Source organism: Macaca fascicularis, chromosome 18 (assembly GCF_037993035.2).
Source record: "Macaca fascicularis isolate 582-1 chromosome 18, T2T-MFA8v1.1".
NCBI classification, from domain to species: domain Eukaryota; kingdom Metazoa; phylum Chordata; class Mammalia; order Primates; family Cercopithecidae; genus Macaca; species Macaca fascicularis.
Window position 1 is genome coordinate 38,649,308 of NC_088392.1, and position 18,514 is coordinate 38,667,821.

The following is an 18,514-nucleotide window of genomic DNA, read 5'->3' on the forward strand; positions in this document are numbered from 1 at the left end:
AAGTTCTACTTGACTTAGGGAATCACAGTATGTGGTAACTGGGAATACATTTAAATGAGGTTCATAATACCCTCTGACCTAGCCCACCAGTGGTTTAGAAGCATCCGCTGTCCCTTCCTTTAAAATAAATGTGTTCAAAAAAACAAACCCAACTCAGTATTATCAGAGAAAGTTTGCAAATCAAAACTACCATAGTAAGATTATACTTCACACCTACTACAACGGCTAAAATAAATAAGACAGTTAACAAGTATTGATGAGAATACACAGAAATTAGAACCCTCGCACCCTGCTAGTGAGAATGTAAAATGGTGCAGCCATTTTGTAAAACAGTCTAGCGGTTTCTCAAAAAGTTATACATAGTGTTATCTTACAATCCAGCAATTCTACTCTTCGGTATGTACCCAGGAGAAATGAAAACACACAAACACTTATACACAAATGTTCACAGTAGTATCCTTCAGAATATAGCCAAAAAGTGGAAATCATGTCCATCAGCGGATAAACTGATGAACAAAATGTGTGTGGAGTACTATCCAGCCATAAAAAGGAGAGAAGTATTGATATGTGCTACATGGATGAAGCTTGAAACATTATGCTTAGTGAAAAGAAACAAGTCATAAAAGACAACATTACATAATTCTTTTCTATATAAAATGTCCTGAGTAGGCAAATCTATAGAGACTGAGAGTAGAATAGTGGTTGAATAGAGCTAATGGGCATGGAGATTTGGGGGTGATAGTTAAAAGGGTATGGAGTTTCTTTCCACAGTCATGAAAACGCTCCAAAATTAAGAGCAGTAATAACTGCACAATGTTGTGAATATACTAAAAATCATTGAATTGTACAATTTAAAAGGGTGACTTGTATGTCGTGTGAATTATCTCTCAAAATCTCAATAAAGCTATTAAAAACCTGGAACACCCAGTGCTAAACAACACAAAACAGATTTACTTTTGAAAGCAAAAGAACAAAGCCACTTAAAGAGAATTCAAACATGTGCTTCATTTAAAGCTTGTAAAATGTCATTTCATTACATCAGATTTTCACAAGTATAAAATGACTACTATGTCATGAGAGAATCAGGAAAAAAAGTCAACTTAGAAGGGGAAAAAAAACCACAACTGAGTACTAGCTTCTTGGCTTATAAAATGAAATTATGGCTCTCCAAGTCTGTTTTCCTCATTTTAATTAAAAAGGGAAAAGCGTGTGTGTGTGTGTGTGTGTGTGTGTGTGTGTGTGTGCGCGCGCGCTCAAAGTGTGGGCACTCCTTCCAGGAGTGCATGTTATCTACATACAATTTACCCCAATTATATCATCTTCCATGAAAATGTGACAACCTACAAATCCCTTAGTTACTGCTACCCAAAAAACAAGTGAAGAAAATGCCAATGGTTAAATTTTAAGGTATATAGTAGTCCTCCCTTATGCATGGGGGATATGTTCCAAGACCTCCAGCGGATGCATGAAACTTTAGATAGTACTGTGCATATACTATGTTTTTTCCTATACATACATACCTCATAAACCTCATAATAAAGTTTAACTTACAAATTAGACATAGTAAGAGATTAATAATAGGTAATAATAAAACAGAACAATTTAAAAAATATCCCAGCATCATTACCCTTGCACTCTGGGACCATTATAAACTAAATAAAGGCTACTGGACGACAAGCACTGTGAGACCACGACAGTCAATCTGATAACTGAGCTCGCTACTCAGTGACTAACAGGTGGGTAGTGTAGGCAGCATGGATTTGCTGGACAAAAGGTTTTACATCCCAAGTAGAATGGAGTGAGATTTCATCATCTACTCAGAACAGTGCACATTTTAAAACTTATGGGGCTAATATCCAGAACCTACAAAGAACTCAATCAAATTTACAAGAAAAAAAACAACCCCATCAAAAAGTGGGCAAAGGATATGAATAGACATTTCTCAAAAGAAGACATTCATACAGCCAACAGACACATGAAAAAATGCTCATCATCACTTGCCATCAGAGAAATGCAAATCAAAACCACAATGAGATACCATCTCACACCAGTTAGAATGGCAATCATTAAAAAATCAAGAAACAACAGGTGCTGGAGAGGATGTGGAGAAATAGGAACATTTTCACACTGTTGGTGGGACTGTAAACTAGTTCAACCATTGTGGAAAACAGTGTGGCGATTCCTCAAGGATCTAGAACTAGAAATACCATTTGACCCAGCCATCCCATTACTGGGGATATACCCAAAGGAGTATAAGTCATGCTGCTATAAAGACACATGCACACGCATGTTTATTGCAGCACTATTCACAATAGCAAAGACTTGGAATCAACCCAAATGTCCATCAGTGACAGACTGGATTAAGAAAATGTGGCACATATACACCATGGAATACTATGCAGCCATAAAAAAGGATGAGTTCGTGTCCTTTGTAGGGACATGGATGCAGCTGGAAACCATCATTCTCAGCAAACTATCGCAGGAACAGAAAACCAAATACCGCATGTTCTCACTCATAGGTGGGAACTGAACAATGAGCTCACTTGGACACAGGAAGGGGAACATCATACACCGGGTCCTATTGTGTGGAGGGGGGAGGGGGGAGGGATAGCATTAGGAGATATACCTAATGTAAATGACGAGTTAATGGGTGCAGCACAACAACATGGCACATGTATACATATGTAACAAACCTGCACGTTGTGCACATGTACCCTAGAACTTAAAGTATTAAAAAAAAAAAAAAAAAAAAACTTACGAATTGTTTCTGGAATTTTTCATTTAATATTTTTGGACTTTGGTTGACCATAAACACTCAAAGCCATGGAAAGTAAAATTGTGGATAGGGGTTGTACCTGTAACTGTCTCTTTCTGACTAGTAAGACTCTCCTAAAGAACAGTAATATACTTGGCAAACAGAAATAATTATTTTAAAATCTTAGTTAATATAACCAAATGAGATTTTTTTTAACTTCAAATATCTTGTCCAACAAGATATTTATCTACTGTTCATGGTAAAAGTATGAGATCACTATTAAGATCTGTCCAAGACAGTGGTTTATCAAAGTGATGACTTGTCTCACACCTTGGGGGCTTTTCAAAGGCCATCTGTACCAAAATATAAATAAGTCACAATATATTTATTTGACAATCCAAGAAATTACACTTGCAAGACTCCACATGTTAAGCCCAATTGTTTTTTTTTTTTTTTTTTTTTTGAGACGGAGTCTCGCTCTGTCACCCAGGCTGGAGTGCAGTGGCCGGATCTCAGCTCACTGCAAGCTCCGCCTCCCGGGTTCATGCCATTCTCCTGCCTCAGCCTCCCAAGTAGCTAGGACTACAGGCGCCCGCCACCACACCCGGCTAATTTTTTTTTTTTTGTATTTTTAGTAGAGTCGGGGTTTTACCGTGTTAGCCAGGATGGTCTCGATCTCCTGATCCGCCCGTCTCGACCTCCCAAAGTGCTGGGATTACAGGCTTGAGCCACCGCGCCCGAACTAAGCCCAATTGTTTTAACTACTACTCCATATCTGATTAAGTTTATAAATACTATCTGGCACACAGTATATATTCAACACTGTAGTTCTCTATCCAGTCATTTTAAATTACATAAGTAACATAACAGTCTTCTCAGTCAAGATGGGTAAGTGGGTATACATAATCACCTTCTCTCTCTGCTCCAACCACATACAAATAACAGAAAAACTATTTAAAATAGTTATCCTCTCCAAACTGATCATGGAATTCATACAGAAACAATCCATACATCCAAACTGATGATAAATAAAACCCACAGTGGAGAGCAGAGACTAAAGATAGGAGGTACTAGGGGTACCAAGACCATAAACAAAGGGCAGGGGACAGGAATTTGACTTCTTGGAATAATATGGAGAGAGACAATAGTCAAACTCTCTGGGGGCTACAACTGGGCACCTGCCCATAAATCAAGTGCTGGCAAAATACAGCCAATTCAGAAGTACACCTAGGAATAAAATACTTGCCCATGGCAGGAATAAGTTTCAGAGAAATCTAGGCAATCGGGAATTAGGCCCCAAGCATACCTACAGAATGGAACCCAATTTCCTCAGGAGACAAAATCCCCCTAATTTACTTCCTAAATTCATAAGATTTGGTTCTGAGATGTGAATCCCAGATGCCAGGGTAAGGCAAAATTGCCACAGGGGGTGAAGCAATGACAGGAAGAAAAAATAAAAAATAAAATGAGTGAATTCTCTCAAAACAACCTTGGCCAACAAATACAAAACGGACTACAAAACATATAAGGAAATCCAAAGCCATTAAAAAATAATAACAACAGGTTAGGCATAATGGCTCACACCTCTAATCCTTGCACTTTTGGAGCCGAGTTGGGCGGATCACTTGAGATCAGGAGTTTGAAACTAGCCTGGCCAACATGGTGAAACCCCGTCTCTACTAAAAATACAAAAATTAGCCAGGCGTGGTAGTGCACACCTGTAATCCCAGCAACCAGAGAGGCTAAGGCACGAGAATCCCTTAAACCCTGGAAGCAGAGGTTGCAGTGAGCCAAGATGGCAACACTGCACACCAGCCTGGGTGACAGAGCAAGACTCTGTCTCAAAAATAATAATAATAATAAAGCATAAATAATCAATATAAAAATTCCTTGTGGAAAAAAACTGCAAAATACAAATAATTTCTACCTCCCAGAGACAACTGCATTATACATGCCACTCTAGACTTATGGGTACGTATAAACAAATACAAATACCATGACATCATTTAACAAAAATGGGATCATAGTCTATGTATTGTCTATTTACTTATTTATTTATTTTTGAGAAAGGGTCTCACTCTATCACCTAGTCTGGAGAACAGTGGCATGATCATGGCTCTCCGCTGTCTTGAACTCCTGGGCTCAAGCAATACCCCCATCTCAGTCTCCCAAGTAGCTAAAACTACAGGCATGCACCACCACACCCAGCTGATTTTTTAATTTTTTTGTAAAGATGGGGGGTATCACTTTGTGGCTCACGTTGGTCTTAAACTCCTGGCCTCAAGCAATCCTCCAACCTCGGCCTCCCAAAGTACTAAGATTACAGGCATGAGCCACTGAATCAGGCCTTATGTATTGTTTAATAACTAACTTTTCTATACCATGGATATCTTATCAATAAATATAATATTTTGTTGTTTTACTCTATTGTTCTAACAGACTAAAACTATAACTAATGCTCTATTGTTGAAAATTTTAACAGGGAATTGATGCTAATTTTATTAAGTTTAATAAACAGCACAGAGATTATGTTTTTCAGAAGTCTGGATAGATTTGTGAGTCACACAGGCGTATTTTATGAGTTACTCACACAGAAATATTTTATGAGTGACTATGCTGTTTGAAATTGGCTTTCAATGATGCCAGGAAAAAAAAGTTGGGGGAGAAACACATTAAAGATTGGTAAAATGCTGATAATCGTTGAAGCCAGATGATACGTACAGGTGGTTTATTATTTTCTCTATACTTGGTATGTTTTAAAGTGTCATATAAAAAAATTCCAATATTCTTTAACTGAACTATAACTGGAAATGAGAAACTGGGTTTGCTGTTGCAAGGCAATCAGGCAATTCCATTTTTATAGATGCTATGGGGCTATATTAATTACCCTAAGCAACCTCCTGGGAATAAGTTATGAGATACAGTTAATTCCACCAATTTACAATCACTGACAATGAAAACGCTGAGGATGATGCAAAATTAAAAATATATTTAAGCTATCTAATTACAACTATCTTTCTCTTTCAAAAACAGGTTATATTATAAAGTAAAATTCAAATAGGTTGAACATATAATAACTAGTGAAAAATATTTCAGGCTTATCAGGTTCTTAATTTGAAAAGCTATTAATTTTAGAATTCCCTTCCATAAAATCCTGAAGACTGGCTAAGATGAAAGTCCAGAGTCTGATTCTTACAAATTTCGAGTTAAAGGAATACAACTTTGGAAATTTCACTCAGTATTTTCAAGAGCCTTTGTATTACTATAAAACATGTAACAGGCCTGGTGCAGTGGCTCACGCCTGTAATCCCAGCACTTTGGGAGGCCAAGTCAGGAGGATCACTTGAGGTCAGGCATTCGAGACCAGCCTGGCCAACATGGTGAAACCCCGTCTCTACTAAAAATACAAAAATTAGCCAGGCACAGTGGCATGTGCCTGTGATCCCAGCTACTTGGGAGGCTGAAGCACAAGAATTGCTTGAACCTGGGAGGCGCAGGTTGCAGTGAGCCGAGATCACACCACTGCACTCCAGCCTGGGCGATGACAGCAAGACTGTCTCAAAAATAAATAAATAAATAAAATAAAAAATAAAACATGTAACAAACTGGCAACCACCAAACTAGATTACTGATCATGTCAATAAATGCCCTCCGAAAATGTGCTTTATACTTAAAACAAACATTTTTCCATTCTTTCCACCTGGATTTCAATTCTTTTGACAACAAATAGAGCTTTAAGTCTAAACTATTCAAATAAAATTGTAACTAACCTTTATATATGCACTTGGGTAGATCTTATGAACAGCATCTCCAGGTGCACGCCCAGCTTCTCTGTCTAAGTAGTAACTCTGTACAAAGACCGCGTGGTCGCTAAGGCACCTGACCCAAACATCACCTTCACCTTTACATTCCAACTGCACACCTTTGCCTATGTGCAACCTTAGGAAGAAAAAAGAAATTACATTTTATCTTGATAAATATTTAAAATTAAATTTTAGTTCAGACTGTATAGCATACTTAATATTGAAAAATTAAAAATGATCATACAAAACCAAAAGATAGCTATTAATAACATTTTTGTATATTTCCTTCTTTTCCTGTTCATATCTAATAATGACGCACATATATACAACGCTTACGTGTCAGAAGCATGTAGTATGAATTCTCATTAAACCCTTACAACTCAATAAGTACTATTACTATTTTTTTAGATAAGGAAACTAAGGCATACTGTCCAAATTGATAGCCACTAGCCACATGTGACTATTTAAATTAAATTAAAACTAATTAGAAATCCTATTAGTCAATCAAGTGAGCTATAATTTAAGTGCTCAATAGCTACATGTGGCTAGTGGCTACTGAACTGGGCAGTGCAAATATAAATCATTTTCTTCATCACAGAAAACTCTATTAGCCAGAAGTGGCTTAGTGGTTAGGTAATTTGCCAAAGTCACACAGCAAGTGATAGGGCCAAGATTATGTTCTTTAGCACACACATCCTTAAAAAGCTGAGATCATACAGTAGCTAAAATGGTATGTTCCTGTAGTATTTCATTGTAAGCATTTCCATTTCATTATATAAACTTTTTTTTTTTTTGAAACGGAGTCTCACTCTGTCACCCAGGCTGGGGTGCAGTGGCATGATCTCAGGTCACTGCAACCTCCGCTTCCCGGGTTCAAGCAATTCTCCTGTCTCAGCCTCCTGAGTAGCTGGGATTACAGGTATGCACCACCACATACGGCTAATTTTTGTATTTTTAATAGAGATAAGGTTTCACCATGTTGGCCAGGCTGGTCTCCAACTCCTGACCTCAAGTGCGCTTCCCAAAGTGCTGGGATTACAGGCGTGAGCCACCGCACCCAGCTTCTTATACAAACTTTTAAACATTTTAATGACTATATAAAAAATGAAAAATTTATCATAATTTACTTAACCATTTCCCTTTTATTACCAATGCTTTTAACATTGTAACTAAAACTTTCAGAAACATGTTCTCATTTAATATTACTTCCTTTCAGTAATTTGTAGAAATGTATGATCAAGAAAACAAAATTTTCAAATTGAATTCCAAAAGGTATACTTACTATTTGAAACAGAAATCTACTAACATAAAAAAGGCTATCTTTTATCATTATATGTTACACAACAAAAACATCGACAATGAAGATGGAGTGCTTACAAATTCTGAATTTTCAACATGACCTTTATTCCTTTATTTATATTTAAGAACACATACAATGTAAACAGGGAAACATAACTTTGAATAAAAGACAATGTATTATGCTAAATTTTTAAAGTAACTATCTGACTATACAATCAATACCTTGCTCTCTCAATGGCTTCTGTCCTGTGGACATTGGAGAGTTGACCCAAACAAAAGCGATCTCCTCCAGAAGGGTCCACGTATCCATCAACAGTAACAATAGGGCAGCTTGAAGGAACCTTAAATGTCTCTCCTACCTGAACATCCATTTCAAAGTAAGCAATGGAACACCAATACTCAGGAGCTATAGGAAATAAATGGGAAAGAACATCCTCCCATGAGAGAAAGGTATAAGGCTTTCACTTGCACTCCACAACACAAAGCTTTTCCTAAAAGAAAGGGTGAAGGAAGGGGAGAGGAAATGTAATGCCCCCAAAACAACTGGATTAAAATAACATAATGCATTAAAAAGTAGGAATTTCTATGTCTTCTATTTTCTAGCTGAGTACCTAGCACTGTTCTTAAAACCCTAAAGTCATTTTTTTTTTTTTTTAATTTCTAATTACCACTTATCCTCAAGTTCTAAAAGTCATTTTTTAAAATCTGGAATTTGGTTCTTACCTCAAAGGACCAGGTCAACTGAGAATTTAAAGAAACAGAAATAATCAGAATCTAAAATAAATTATTTTACCATGATGTTTCATTTGACTACTCATACTCTCTATGTAGCCTCAACTTTCATTTTTTAAAAACACACTGACTCTAAGATGTATTCCAGGGAACTGTCCTTGAATAACATCGATTCATGACATGTTTTTATAGATTCCCTAATTGAGAGAAAGTGCACAAGCAAATCAGCTATCCCATCCCTGAGTTAAGGTTAATTATACTCTAATCACACAGTTGTTGTACACACAGATTCTCAATTGTCTCTTGGATAGTAGGTCATTTGTCCCATCTATGCCAGAGGAAAAGACATTTTTAGTGAAGTCAGGTCATGTTAACTACCATAATTTTAACTTTGAAGACGTATTTAGTGTATCCATTTGAACAGCAATATACAATTTTAAATAATTGGGGAAAAAAGAGGTGCTACTTTGGTTTGCAAAGACAACTGATCAAGTATTTCTAATTTTTATTTGTATACAATAATTATTACATCAAGCCCAAATACATAAAAATTATTTGGCTTTCCTGTTTTAACTCATTTAACAGACATCTACAGAGTACCTAGGGATCTTTCTGGGCACTGCATACACAGTAGGAAACAAAACAGCTACAGTCCCCGTTCTCACAGAGGTGCAGGGGCAGACAAATAAGCTAACAAATAAAATAACTCAGGTAACGATGAACACTGTGAAGAAAATAAAACAGGGCATGGAACAGCAGATGACTGGAAAAAACACTTCAGACTGGATGGTAGGGGACATCCTATCTGAAAAGATGAGATCTGAATAACCTTTTATCTATGTGAAGACTGTAAACAGATTTCAGAGAGGAAGCAAAAGCAAAGACCCTAGGGTGGAAATGGGTTCGACATATTTAAAAGAAAGATTTATCTGTATCTCAATATGCTATTTATGAACTTTAAACTAGAATTTGAAGCAACAAAACTTTCAACAATCTTACTTCCGACAAAGTTACTTAGATTGCTATTTTTTTTTTTTGAGACGGAGTCTCGCTCTGTCTCCCGGGCTGGAGTTGCAGTGGCCGGATCTCAGCTCACTGCAAGCTCCGCCTCCCGGGTTCACGCCATTCTCCTGCCTCAGCCTCCCGAGTAGCTGGGACTACAGGCGCCACCACCTCGCCCGGCTAGTTTTTTGTATTTTTTTTTTAGTAGACACGGGGGTTTCACCATGTTCACCAGGATGGTCTCGATCTCCTGACCTCGTGATCCACCCGTCTCGGCCTCCCAAAGTGCTGGGATTACAGGCTTGAGCCACCGCGCCCGGCCAAAGTTACTTAGAATGACAAAAAAGAAACCCAGATCTTATGGGGGAAAAAAAAATAACCTAAAATGAAGTATGATTGATGCTTAAAATTTTTTAAAAAGAAAACAGCTTGTAAAAGCTATGTACCCTAATTACTTTTCGAAATGCTGCCAAGCAATAAAGTACTTTCCAATGAGGAGTTACCAAAACAGATCACATGAAGATTGGATAATTCAAAAACTTAAAAACTCAAATGTTTTGCCATGTCACGCTAATGAACTCGTCACAAAGATAAGTATTTGTTTAAATATATTTCATTATGATTACAACACAAAAACCAGTGATACACTAAGTGTCTTCACTGAGTGTCTTCTTAAAAAGCCAGTTTTGAAGTATTTATGAAATTATTTTCAGCCGGGCATGGTGGCTCATGCCTATAATCCCAGCACTTTGGGAGGCCAAAATGGGCAGATCACTTGAGCCCAGGAGGAAGGCCAGCCTGGGCAACATAGTAACACCTCGTCTCTACGAAAAATAGAAAAATTGGCTGGGCATGGTTGTGTACATCTGTAGTCCCAGCTACAGGAGGCTGAGATAGGAGAATCACCTAAGTCTGGGAGGTCGGGATGGCAGTGAGCCATGAGAGTGCCACCGCACTCCAGCCCAGGCCACAGAGACCCCATCTCAAAAATTTAAAAAAAAAAAAAATTATTGTCTATAGAAAATGTAATGTGAAGATATCACATTATGCTATGGACAAGAAGCTTCAGCGAACAACTGATAGGTATACTGGTTAAACCAAAACTACAGAGATTGTCTAAGACATCAATCACCCAATGTTTTAGTGGCCAAAAAAAAACCACAGCAAAAAAACAGTAACAGCACTTAAAAGTTGTCTTTACACAATCAGTCCAAATGTTAAATTTAGTTATAAACAAATATTTATAATACTAGGTAAGAAGAAAATGAGGGCCAGGCGTGGTGGATCACGCCTGTAATCCCAGCACTTTGGGAGGCCAAGGCGGGCCGATCACGAGGTCAAGAGATGGTGATCATCCTGGCCAACATGGCGAAACCCCGTCTCTACTAAAAATATAAAAATTAGCTGGGCATGGTGGCACACACCTGTGGTCCCAGCTACTCGGGAGGCTGAGGCAGGAGAATCACCTGAACCTGGGAGGTGGAGTTTGTAGTGAGCCAAGATGGTGCCACTGCACTCTAGTCTGGCAACAGAGTGAGACTGTCTTAAAAAAAAAAAAAAAAAAAAAAAAAAATGAGGTCCAAGTACATACATTTCCTGGTTCATACCGAAAGATACTAACCAGAAGCAAAGTTCCATGGTAAGCAACGTTTTTTCTGTGAGAGTCAATTCGGGGGATGGGGGGTAAATGGGAGTTTTATAGCCTCCATGGTTAAGAAAAATATGTTTTTTGGGAGGAGGGGGGAGATGGGAGTCTCACTCTCTTGCCCAAGCTAGAGTACAATGGCACGATTACAGCTCATTGCAGTCCAAGCTATCCTAAGCTATCCCGGGCCCAAGCTATCCTCTCACCTCAGCCTTCCAAGTAGCTGGGGATACAGGTGCAGGCCACCATGCCTGGCTAATTTTTTAAATTTTTTGTAGACATGGGGTTGGGTCTCCCTATGATATCCAAGCTGGTCTTGAATTTCTGGGCTCAAGTGATCCTCCTGCCTTGCCCTCCCTATGTGTTGGGATTACAGGTGTGAGCCACCACACCGGGCCTGAAAAATGTACTCTTATCATCATTATTTACAACATTTGCAACTGCACCTAAACCTTACTCTATTATTTCCTACTCACTAAAGTAACTGTTTTTGTTTGTCTTAATAGTTCAGACACCATAAAACAACAATGGTTATCTAAAGCTGCACTCTGAACAGGTTGTTTAGTTTGAGTTGACATGCTAGTACTGGGAAGACACGTTTTAAGAGACTTGAGAATAAAAAGAAACCAGCATAGGAGAGTTGCACTACCGATCAGTGACTTAAAAAGGCCTAGGAATGCAAAGGTAAGTGGGCTACCACTTAGGAGGACAGAGAAGGCTAGAGCTCATCTAAATGAGCCCCAGCAAATCTGACAGTACTGAGATACAAAGCACTATGTGAAAAACTTTTTTACTCCACTCTCAATTTGCTAATCAGTCAGAAGGGATCATTCTTATTTTAAAAACAGGGGAAAGTAATAGGAAACAACTATTAAACTTTTCTAGAATCTCTTTAAGCTTTTGCCCGCAAGGACTAATGCCATATAATGACAACTCTGCAGTTCTCAAAACTAGCATCAACAGAAGGCTGGAATTATTCAGCACAGAATGGGCTTTCTGAATGCCCCAACTCATTTGAAAGGGAGTAAGACAGTTATGAGCTAACTTTGATATTTTTATTTTTTTGCTCCTAAATTAGTGAAGTTAAGCCAGTCTCATGAAGCCCAAAACTGTTCATCACTGGCCAAAGAAAAGGTTTTAAAAGACTGAGTTAACAAAAAAATTGTTTACAATGAAAAAACTTATCTAAATACTTTTTGTAACGGGGAAATTATAAAGTACCGTCTTATCAAATAAATGTTGTTAAATTATAATGAAAGATTTAGGTCTCCAAGGTATTGTCTTCAATTTTTTGTTTTCGGAATTTTTACGTATTTGTTTTTGAGATGCAGGCTGGAATGCAATGGTGCAATCATGGCTCACGCAACCTTGATCTCCCCAACTCAAGTGCTTCTCTCACCTCAGCCTCTAGAGTAGCCGGGACTACAGGTGCACACCACCATGTCTGGCTAATTTGTTGGTACTTTTGTGTAGAGACGGGGTCTCATTATGTTGCCCAGGCTGGTCTCAAACTCCTGGGCTCAAGCGATCCCCTGGCCTGGGCCTCTGAGAGTGCTGGGATTATAGGAGTAAGCCAAAGTGCTCTGCCTATCTTCAATATTTTAAATAAAAATAAAGTCATTCCAATAAAGTGTAAAGATTTGCTTAAAGCACCTAACTGACTCACTATGAATTATTACCTTTATTATTTAGATACGGATGAGATGCCCTGTGAGAATCTCTTATTAATACAAAAAGGTACTCTCCAAAGTCTAGAACACACCTGAAGTTGGAAATTTGTGGGTTTCGAATCCATTTGTGAATCTGAACAAAATAACCTCAGACACTGAAGAAATCTTTCACTTTAATTTGCAATCAGTATTCAATTTGATGAATACACCTCAGTTTTAAGAAAAAGCAAAAACAATAAGTTGGTAAAAAAGAAATGAGGTGATTAAACTTTTCCAAAGTCAACACATGGAACCACCAAGTATGCTGCCTATCTGAAATCTTTTAACACCAAGGTAATTATGACCAATCTTTATTTTCATTTTCTACAATTATATCATCTATTTCCTAAAACATTTATGTAACTATCTTCAAAAATAATTTCTCAAAATAAATTTACTATGTATTATTGATTTTTACACATATAAAAGATTCAAAGGTATATGTATATTTCCTGTTTAAATAGTTCTAAATCTATGGTAGAATATTTTAGCACTGCTTCATCAGACCATAAGAGTCTACACTAACCATATACCTACACAAAGTTTTAAACTTTGGCTTCTTTTCTACATTAAGCAAGGATAGCGGACATGTAAACTAGTAATTATAATTTAGTACAATTATAAAGTACTAGGTAGCAGGGAAAAAGGATTAGGAAAGGCTTCCCATCAGTAGTGCACTTACGCTGGATTTTCAAAGAGCTCACCACATTTCGGAGGATAGGAGAGCACGGGAGCCAACATTCACGATGACCCCCAATGATTCTCACCTCCTGATATTCACATCCTTGTGTAGGCCCCTCCCACAGGACATGGACTCTTACAGATAAGATGATGTGACCTCTGAGGCTAAGTATTTAAAGACACCGAGACTCTGTCTTACTCTCTCCTGATCACTCGTTAGCTGTCACATTATAAGAGAAATCCACAAAAAGAGAAACTGGAGCCTCCTGCCAACGAGACCGCCGAGACCACTAACTTGTCAGGTATGTCAGTAAACGACCCTGAAAGTGAATCCTTTAGCCTCTGAAAATGCCTTCAGATGATGGCAGCCCCAGCTGACAACTTCAATGCAACCTCATAAGATCCTGAGCCGAAACCACCCAGCTAAGCCTTGTGTAGATCCCTACCTATAGAAACTAAGTGATATGACAAATTGTTATTGTTTCAATTTGCTAAGTTTTGGAGTAATTTGTTGTGGAATAGATAACTAATATAGAGTACGAGAAAAAAGCAGAGGGATGATATACCTAGGTTAAAGCTTCAAGAGATGAGGCTAGAGAAGCACACAAGGACGAGGACCAGAGATTCTTTTCTGCCTAGCTAAGGAATTTGGACTTTATCCTATGGCCAAGCATTGAGTAGGGGAATAAGTTCTTTAGCAAAGAAATAACTAGATTCAAATTTTAAAATAAATATTGAGTAGCAGTAGAGATACAGTTGAGAAGGAGGGTACTAGAACTGGAAGCTCTCCTAACAGGGAAATCAGTTACAATATTCTTGAAACAGTACAAAAGGAGAAATGAAGAGGAACAGTTGTGAGAGAGAACTCCTCAAGGGCCCATTAGTATCCACAGCCAAAGACCATTTGGGTTCTACCTGCTGACTCCATTAAAGGTGTGCATGCAGAGCAAATCCTCTGCGGCAACTACCTCGACAGAGACCTTTTCAGGACCAGCCTCACCAATAAATCACTTCCTTATTCTACTCAAAGACAGAGGCCCATAGTGAGACCCGGTTTCTTAAAAAAAAAAGACAGAGGCTTTAATGTCAATGCACACTACTATAAAAGCATAGCCTCAACTGATTAATGCTATTTTCTAACCAGATGTCGGGCCTAAACACCAGTTCTACCATGAAAAGAATGAATTAAATCTACCAAGAGGCCAAAGGCAAGTACTGAAGAGGTCTAAATGACTAGCTAAATGTCACCGCCGCTATACCCACCCATGACTCTATCCAGGGTAGGTCTTTCTTCAGAGCCTTGATTACCCTCACTACTGCAGACTACCTCCCACTAAGCTATATGAACACTGAGATCCCTAAATTGCCAGGAGCCACTAATGACTCTCAAGGACAGCCAGCAAAAATTCTCATTCTTCAGACTCTAGATTTTCCCCTCTTGTCACAATATATTCACACACACGAATCAAGATCCTGATACAGTAATTCCATTTATATAATTTAAAAAACAAGTAAAGCCAGATTACTAGACTGTTTAGGGATGTCTTCATCACTTTAAAAGAGCATAAAAGGGCCGGGTGCAGTGGCTCATGCCTGTAATCCCAGCATTTTGGGAGGCCGATGGGGCAGATCACTTGAGGCCAAGAGTTCGAGACCAGCCTGGACAACATGGTGAAACCCTATCTCTACTAAAAATACAAAAATTAGCCAGGCAAGGTGGCGGGTGCCTATAATCCCAGCTACTCGGGAGGCTGAGGCAGGAGAATGGCTTGAACCCAGAGGTGGAGGTTGCAGTGAGCCAAATTGCGCCACTGCACTCTAGCCTGGGCGACAGAACGAGAGTTAATCTCAAAATAAATTTTAAAAATTGTAAAAATAAAAAATAAATGAAAGAGAAAAAAAAGTGCTTTTTATCCATAAAAAGCAGGACAGTGGCTACCTCTGGGGAGAAGGAAAGAGGTTTTGACAGAGACAAAATTCATGGGGTAGGAAGGTTTCTGGGATGCTGTAATGTTTTAGTTCTCGATCTGGGTAGTGGTTACATGAGTACTGGTTTCAGTGATGTTAGACTATATACTTATTTGTGTTATATACTTTTCTGTATATTACATTTCTCAAAAAAAAGTGTTTTATGAAAAGGCTAGACCCCTTGACCTACAAAAATGTTTAAAATCACAACACACAATATAACACAGAAAATCCGTTAAAGAAGATAATAAATATATAGTTAAAAGAATGCTTCTGCCCCACTAGCATCACTTTTCTCGTAACCAGAACAAATATTTGCCTCTTAAAGCAGCAGAAAGTTTATTAAACTATCACATCTACTGCTAGCCAGCACAGTAACACTGGTTCTCACACTCTGATGTCACTGTAATATGGCCTTTCGATCTAGAAATTCTATAAATCTCTTGAACTAAAATATGAGAAAAGTTACAAACACAAAGATGTTCCCTTCTATTTTTTTAAACAGCTAGAAGAAAAACTGAAACCAACACAATCAATAACAGAACATTATTTACACAGAGAAAATTATGTGGGCCTATTTAAGAATTGTATGTTACCCTTTAAATTAATCATTATGGGCACTGTGTTTATGTTTTTAAAAAACCTTTATTGGAAGTATATACTAAGATACACATAAAACTATGATACAAGAATTGCTTCAAAATAATATAGAATGAAGAAAGAGAGTATGAATGAAATAAGTTTGGTCATTAGTTGATAATAGCTGAAACTGAGGAATGAGTACAACAGGGGAACTTCCTGTACTATTCTGGTATGCTTAAAATTCTTTATGCTTGACTTATATAAAGAATGGAGTTTTTATATAAAAACTTTTTACATAAACTTTTTATATAAAAAGTGGAGTACTGTTCAGCCATAAAAAACAATGAGATTCAGTCACTTGCGACAATATGGATGGAACTGGAGACACTACGTTCAGTGAAATAAGCCAGGCAAAGAAAGACAAACATCACATGTTTTTATTTGTGAGATCTAAAAATCAAAATAATTGAACCCATGGAGACAGAGAGTAGAAGGATGGTTACCAGAGGCTAGGAAAGGTAGTAGGGAGTTGGGGGAAGGTGTGGATGGTTAATAGTACAAAAGGTAGTTAGAATGAATAAGGTCTAATATTTTAGAGCACAACAGGGTGACTGTAGTCAATAATTAACTGTACACTTTAAAATAACTAACAGAGTATAGACTATAACACAAAAGATAAATGCTTGAGGGGGATGGATACCCCATCTTCCATGTTGTGCTTATCATGCATTACATGCCTGTATCAAAACATCTCATATGCCCCATAAATATATACATCTCCTACGTACCCACAAAGATGAAAAATAAAATCATTTAAAAAATTTTTTTAATTCTTCAAGCTTGGTGTGGTGGCTCACGTCTATAATCCCAGCACTCTGGGAGGCTAAGGCAGGAGGATCACTTGAGGCCAGGAGTTCAAAACCAGCCTGGACAACATAGCGAGATCCCATCTCGGCAAAAAATTTAAAAATAAATAAAATTATTAGCAGAAGGATTGCTTTAGCCCAGGAGTTCGAGACCAGCCTGGGCAACATGGTGAGACCCTGTATCTACTAAAATACAAAGATTAGCCAGGCATGGTGGCGCCTGCCTATAGTCCCAGCTACTCTAGAAGCTGAGGCAAGAGGATTGCTTGAGACCAGCAGGTCAAGGCTTCAGTAAGCTGAGATCATGCCACTGCACTCCAGTTTGGGTGACAGAGCCAGGCCCAGTCTCAAAAATAAACAAGTAAAAATAAAAACATAATTCTTCATAATAATGTTACTTTAATTAGGAGGAAAATTGAGTTTATAGTTTCCAAAAAATTAAGGTGATTAGTTGAAGTAATATATTTGCATCCTTTTATGCTAAGAAAAACAGATATGAAGGGATGAGAAAAAAATTCAAAATCTATGTTTGTGTTACAAGGGACTTTCAGTATTTCATTTTCAAGTGTTTTCTGTTTTATTATCTCTATAACTTCAAAAATTATACACAAACTTTGAAATGAGGAAAGCTATTTAGCTATTTACTCTTTTGTATACAATTTAATCAAATAGTTTCTAAATTCCAGTTAACCAGAGATCCTGAATAACAGAGTGAATTATTTTTCTTTTCAGCATGTACTTAAGATTCTTTCCTGGCTTTTTAAGCTATAGTTTTACAGCTGTTCTATTTTGAAACCTATTTTTATTCTGCTGCATATGTATGTATTCAATGCTGAAGCCAGCATTTCTGTAATTCTCATTTTAGCTGAAAAGACAGTTCTTTTCTTTCGGGGACAGTTAAACTGAATAAAATACAGACAGTCTATGTGTGACTATATCGGCTATTCATACTGTTGATTAACTCATGTCATGATGAGTATTGTACTTATCTGAGAAGTGACCCTATAATTCTATTAAAGCCTGTGCTTGCACGTTTCAATCACCACTAAATCTAAATACAGGAAATCAATTTTGAAATACACTTACCAGGATGATTGGAAATGGGAGGCTGGAATGCAAGCTCATTGTGAACAGGCCCTAAAGAAAAGACAACAAAAATTCCATTTTTATTTATTAAAAGTTGTCTAATGCTAAAACTTTTAGTAAATCTTACTTAAATATAACTATTATCAGTTAGGAATTGTTGAAAACAAGCTTATGCAATGTCTAAGAACTTAAAAGTTTACTTTACAATAAGCAAATAGTCTTAAACTATTAACACTTTTGTGGATATTTAATAACTAACATTTTAGTGCTATCTGCCAAGTGTTATTATTACACAATTTACACATAATTTTCCATCCAATATTTAATACAGATCATAAATGATTTATGTAACATCCAATATAGTACAATTTATAATGCAATGTATA

General features: G+C 37.5%; 1 protein-coding gene across 4 annotated transcripts in view; it reads right to left on the reverse strand.

Moving 5' to 3' along the window:
- Nucleotides 1–18,514, reverse strand: part of SMAD4 (SMAD family member 4) — a 61,902-nt gene that overhangs the window by 12,962 nt on the left and 30,426 nt on the right. For all 4 annotated transcript variants that reach the window (XR_010582841.2, XM_005586675.4, XM_074022216.1 and 1 more), the window contains 3 exons: nt 18,129–18,179; nt 8,080–8,263; nt 6,526–6,694 (listed from right to left, as the gene is read on the reverse strand). Coding sequence is in view for 3 of the 4 variants with exons in the window: in XM_005586675.4 (XP_005586732.1) it covers nt 6,526–6,694; nt 8,080–8,263; nt 18,129–18,179 (404 nt within the window). In the remaining variant the exon portion in view is untranslated. The remainder of the gene's footprint in view (nt 1–6,525; nt 6,695–8,079; nt 8,264–18,128; nt 18,180–18,514) is intronic.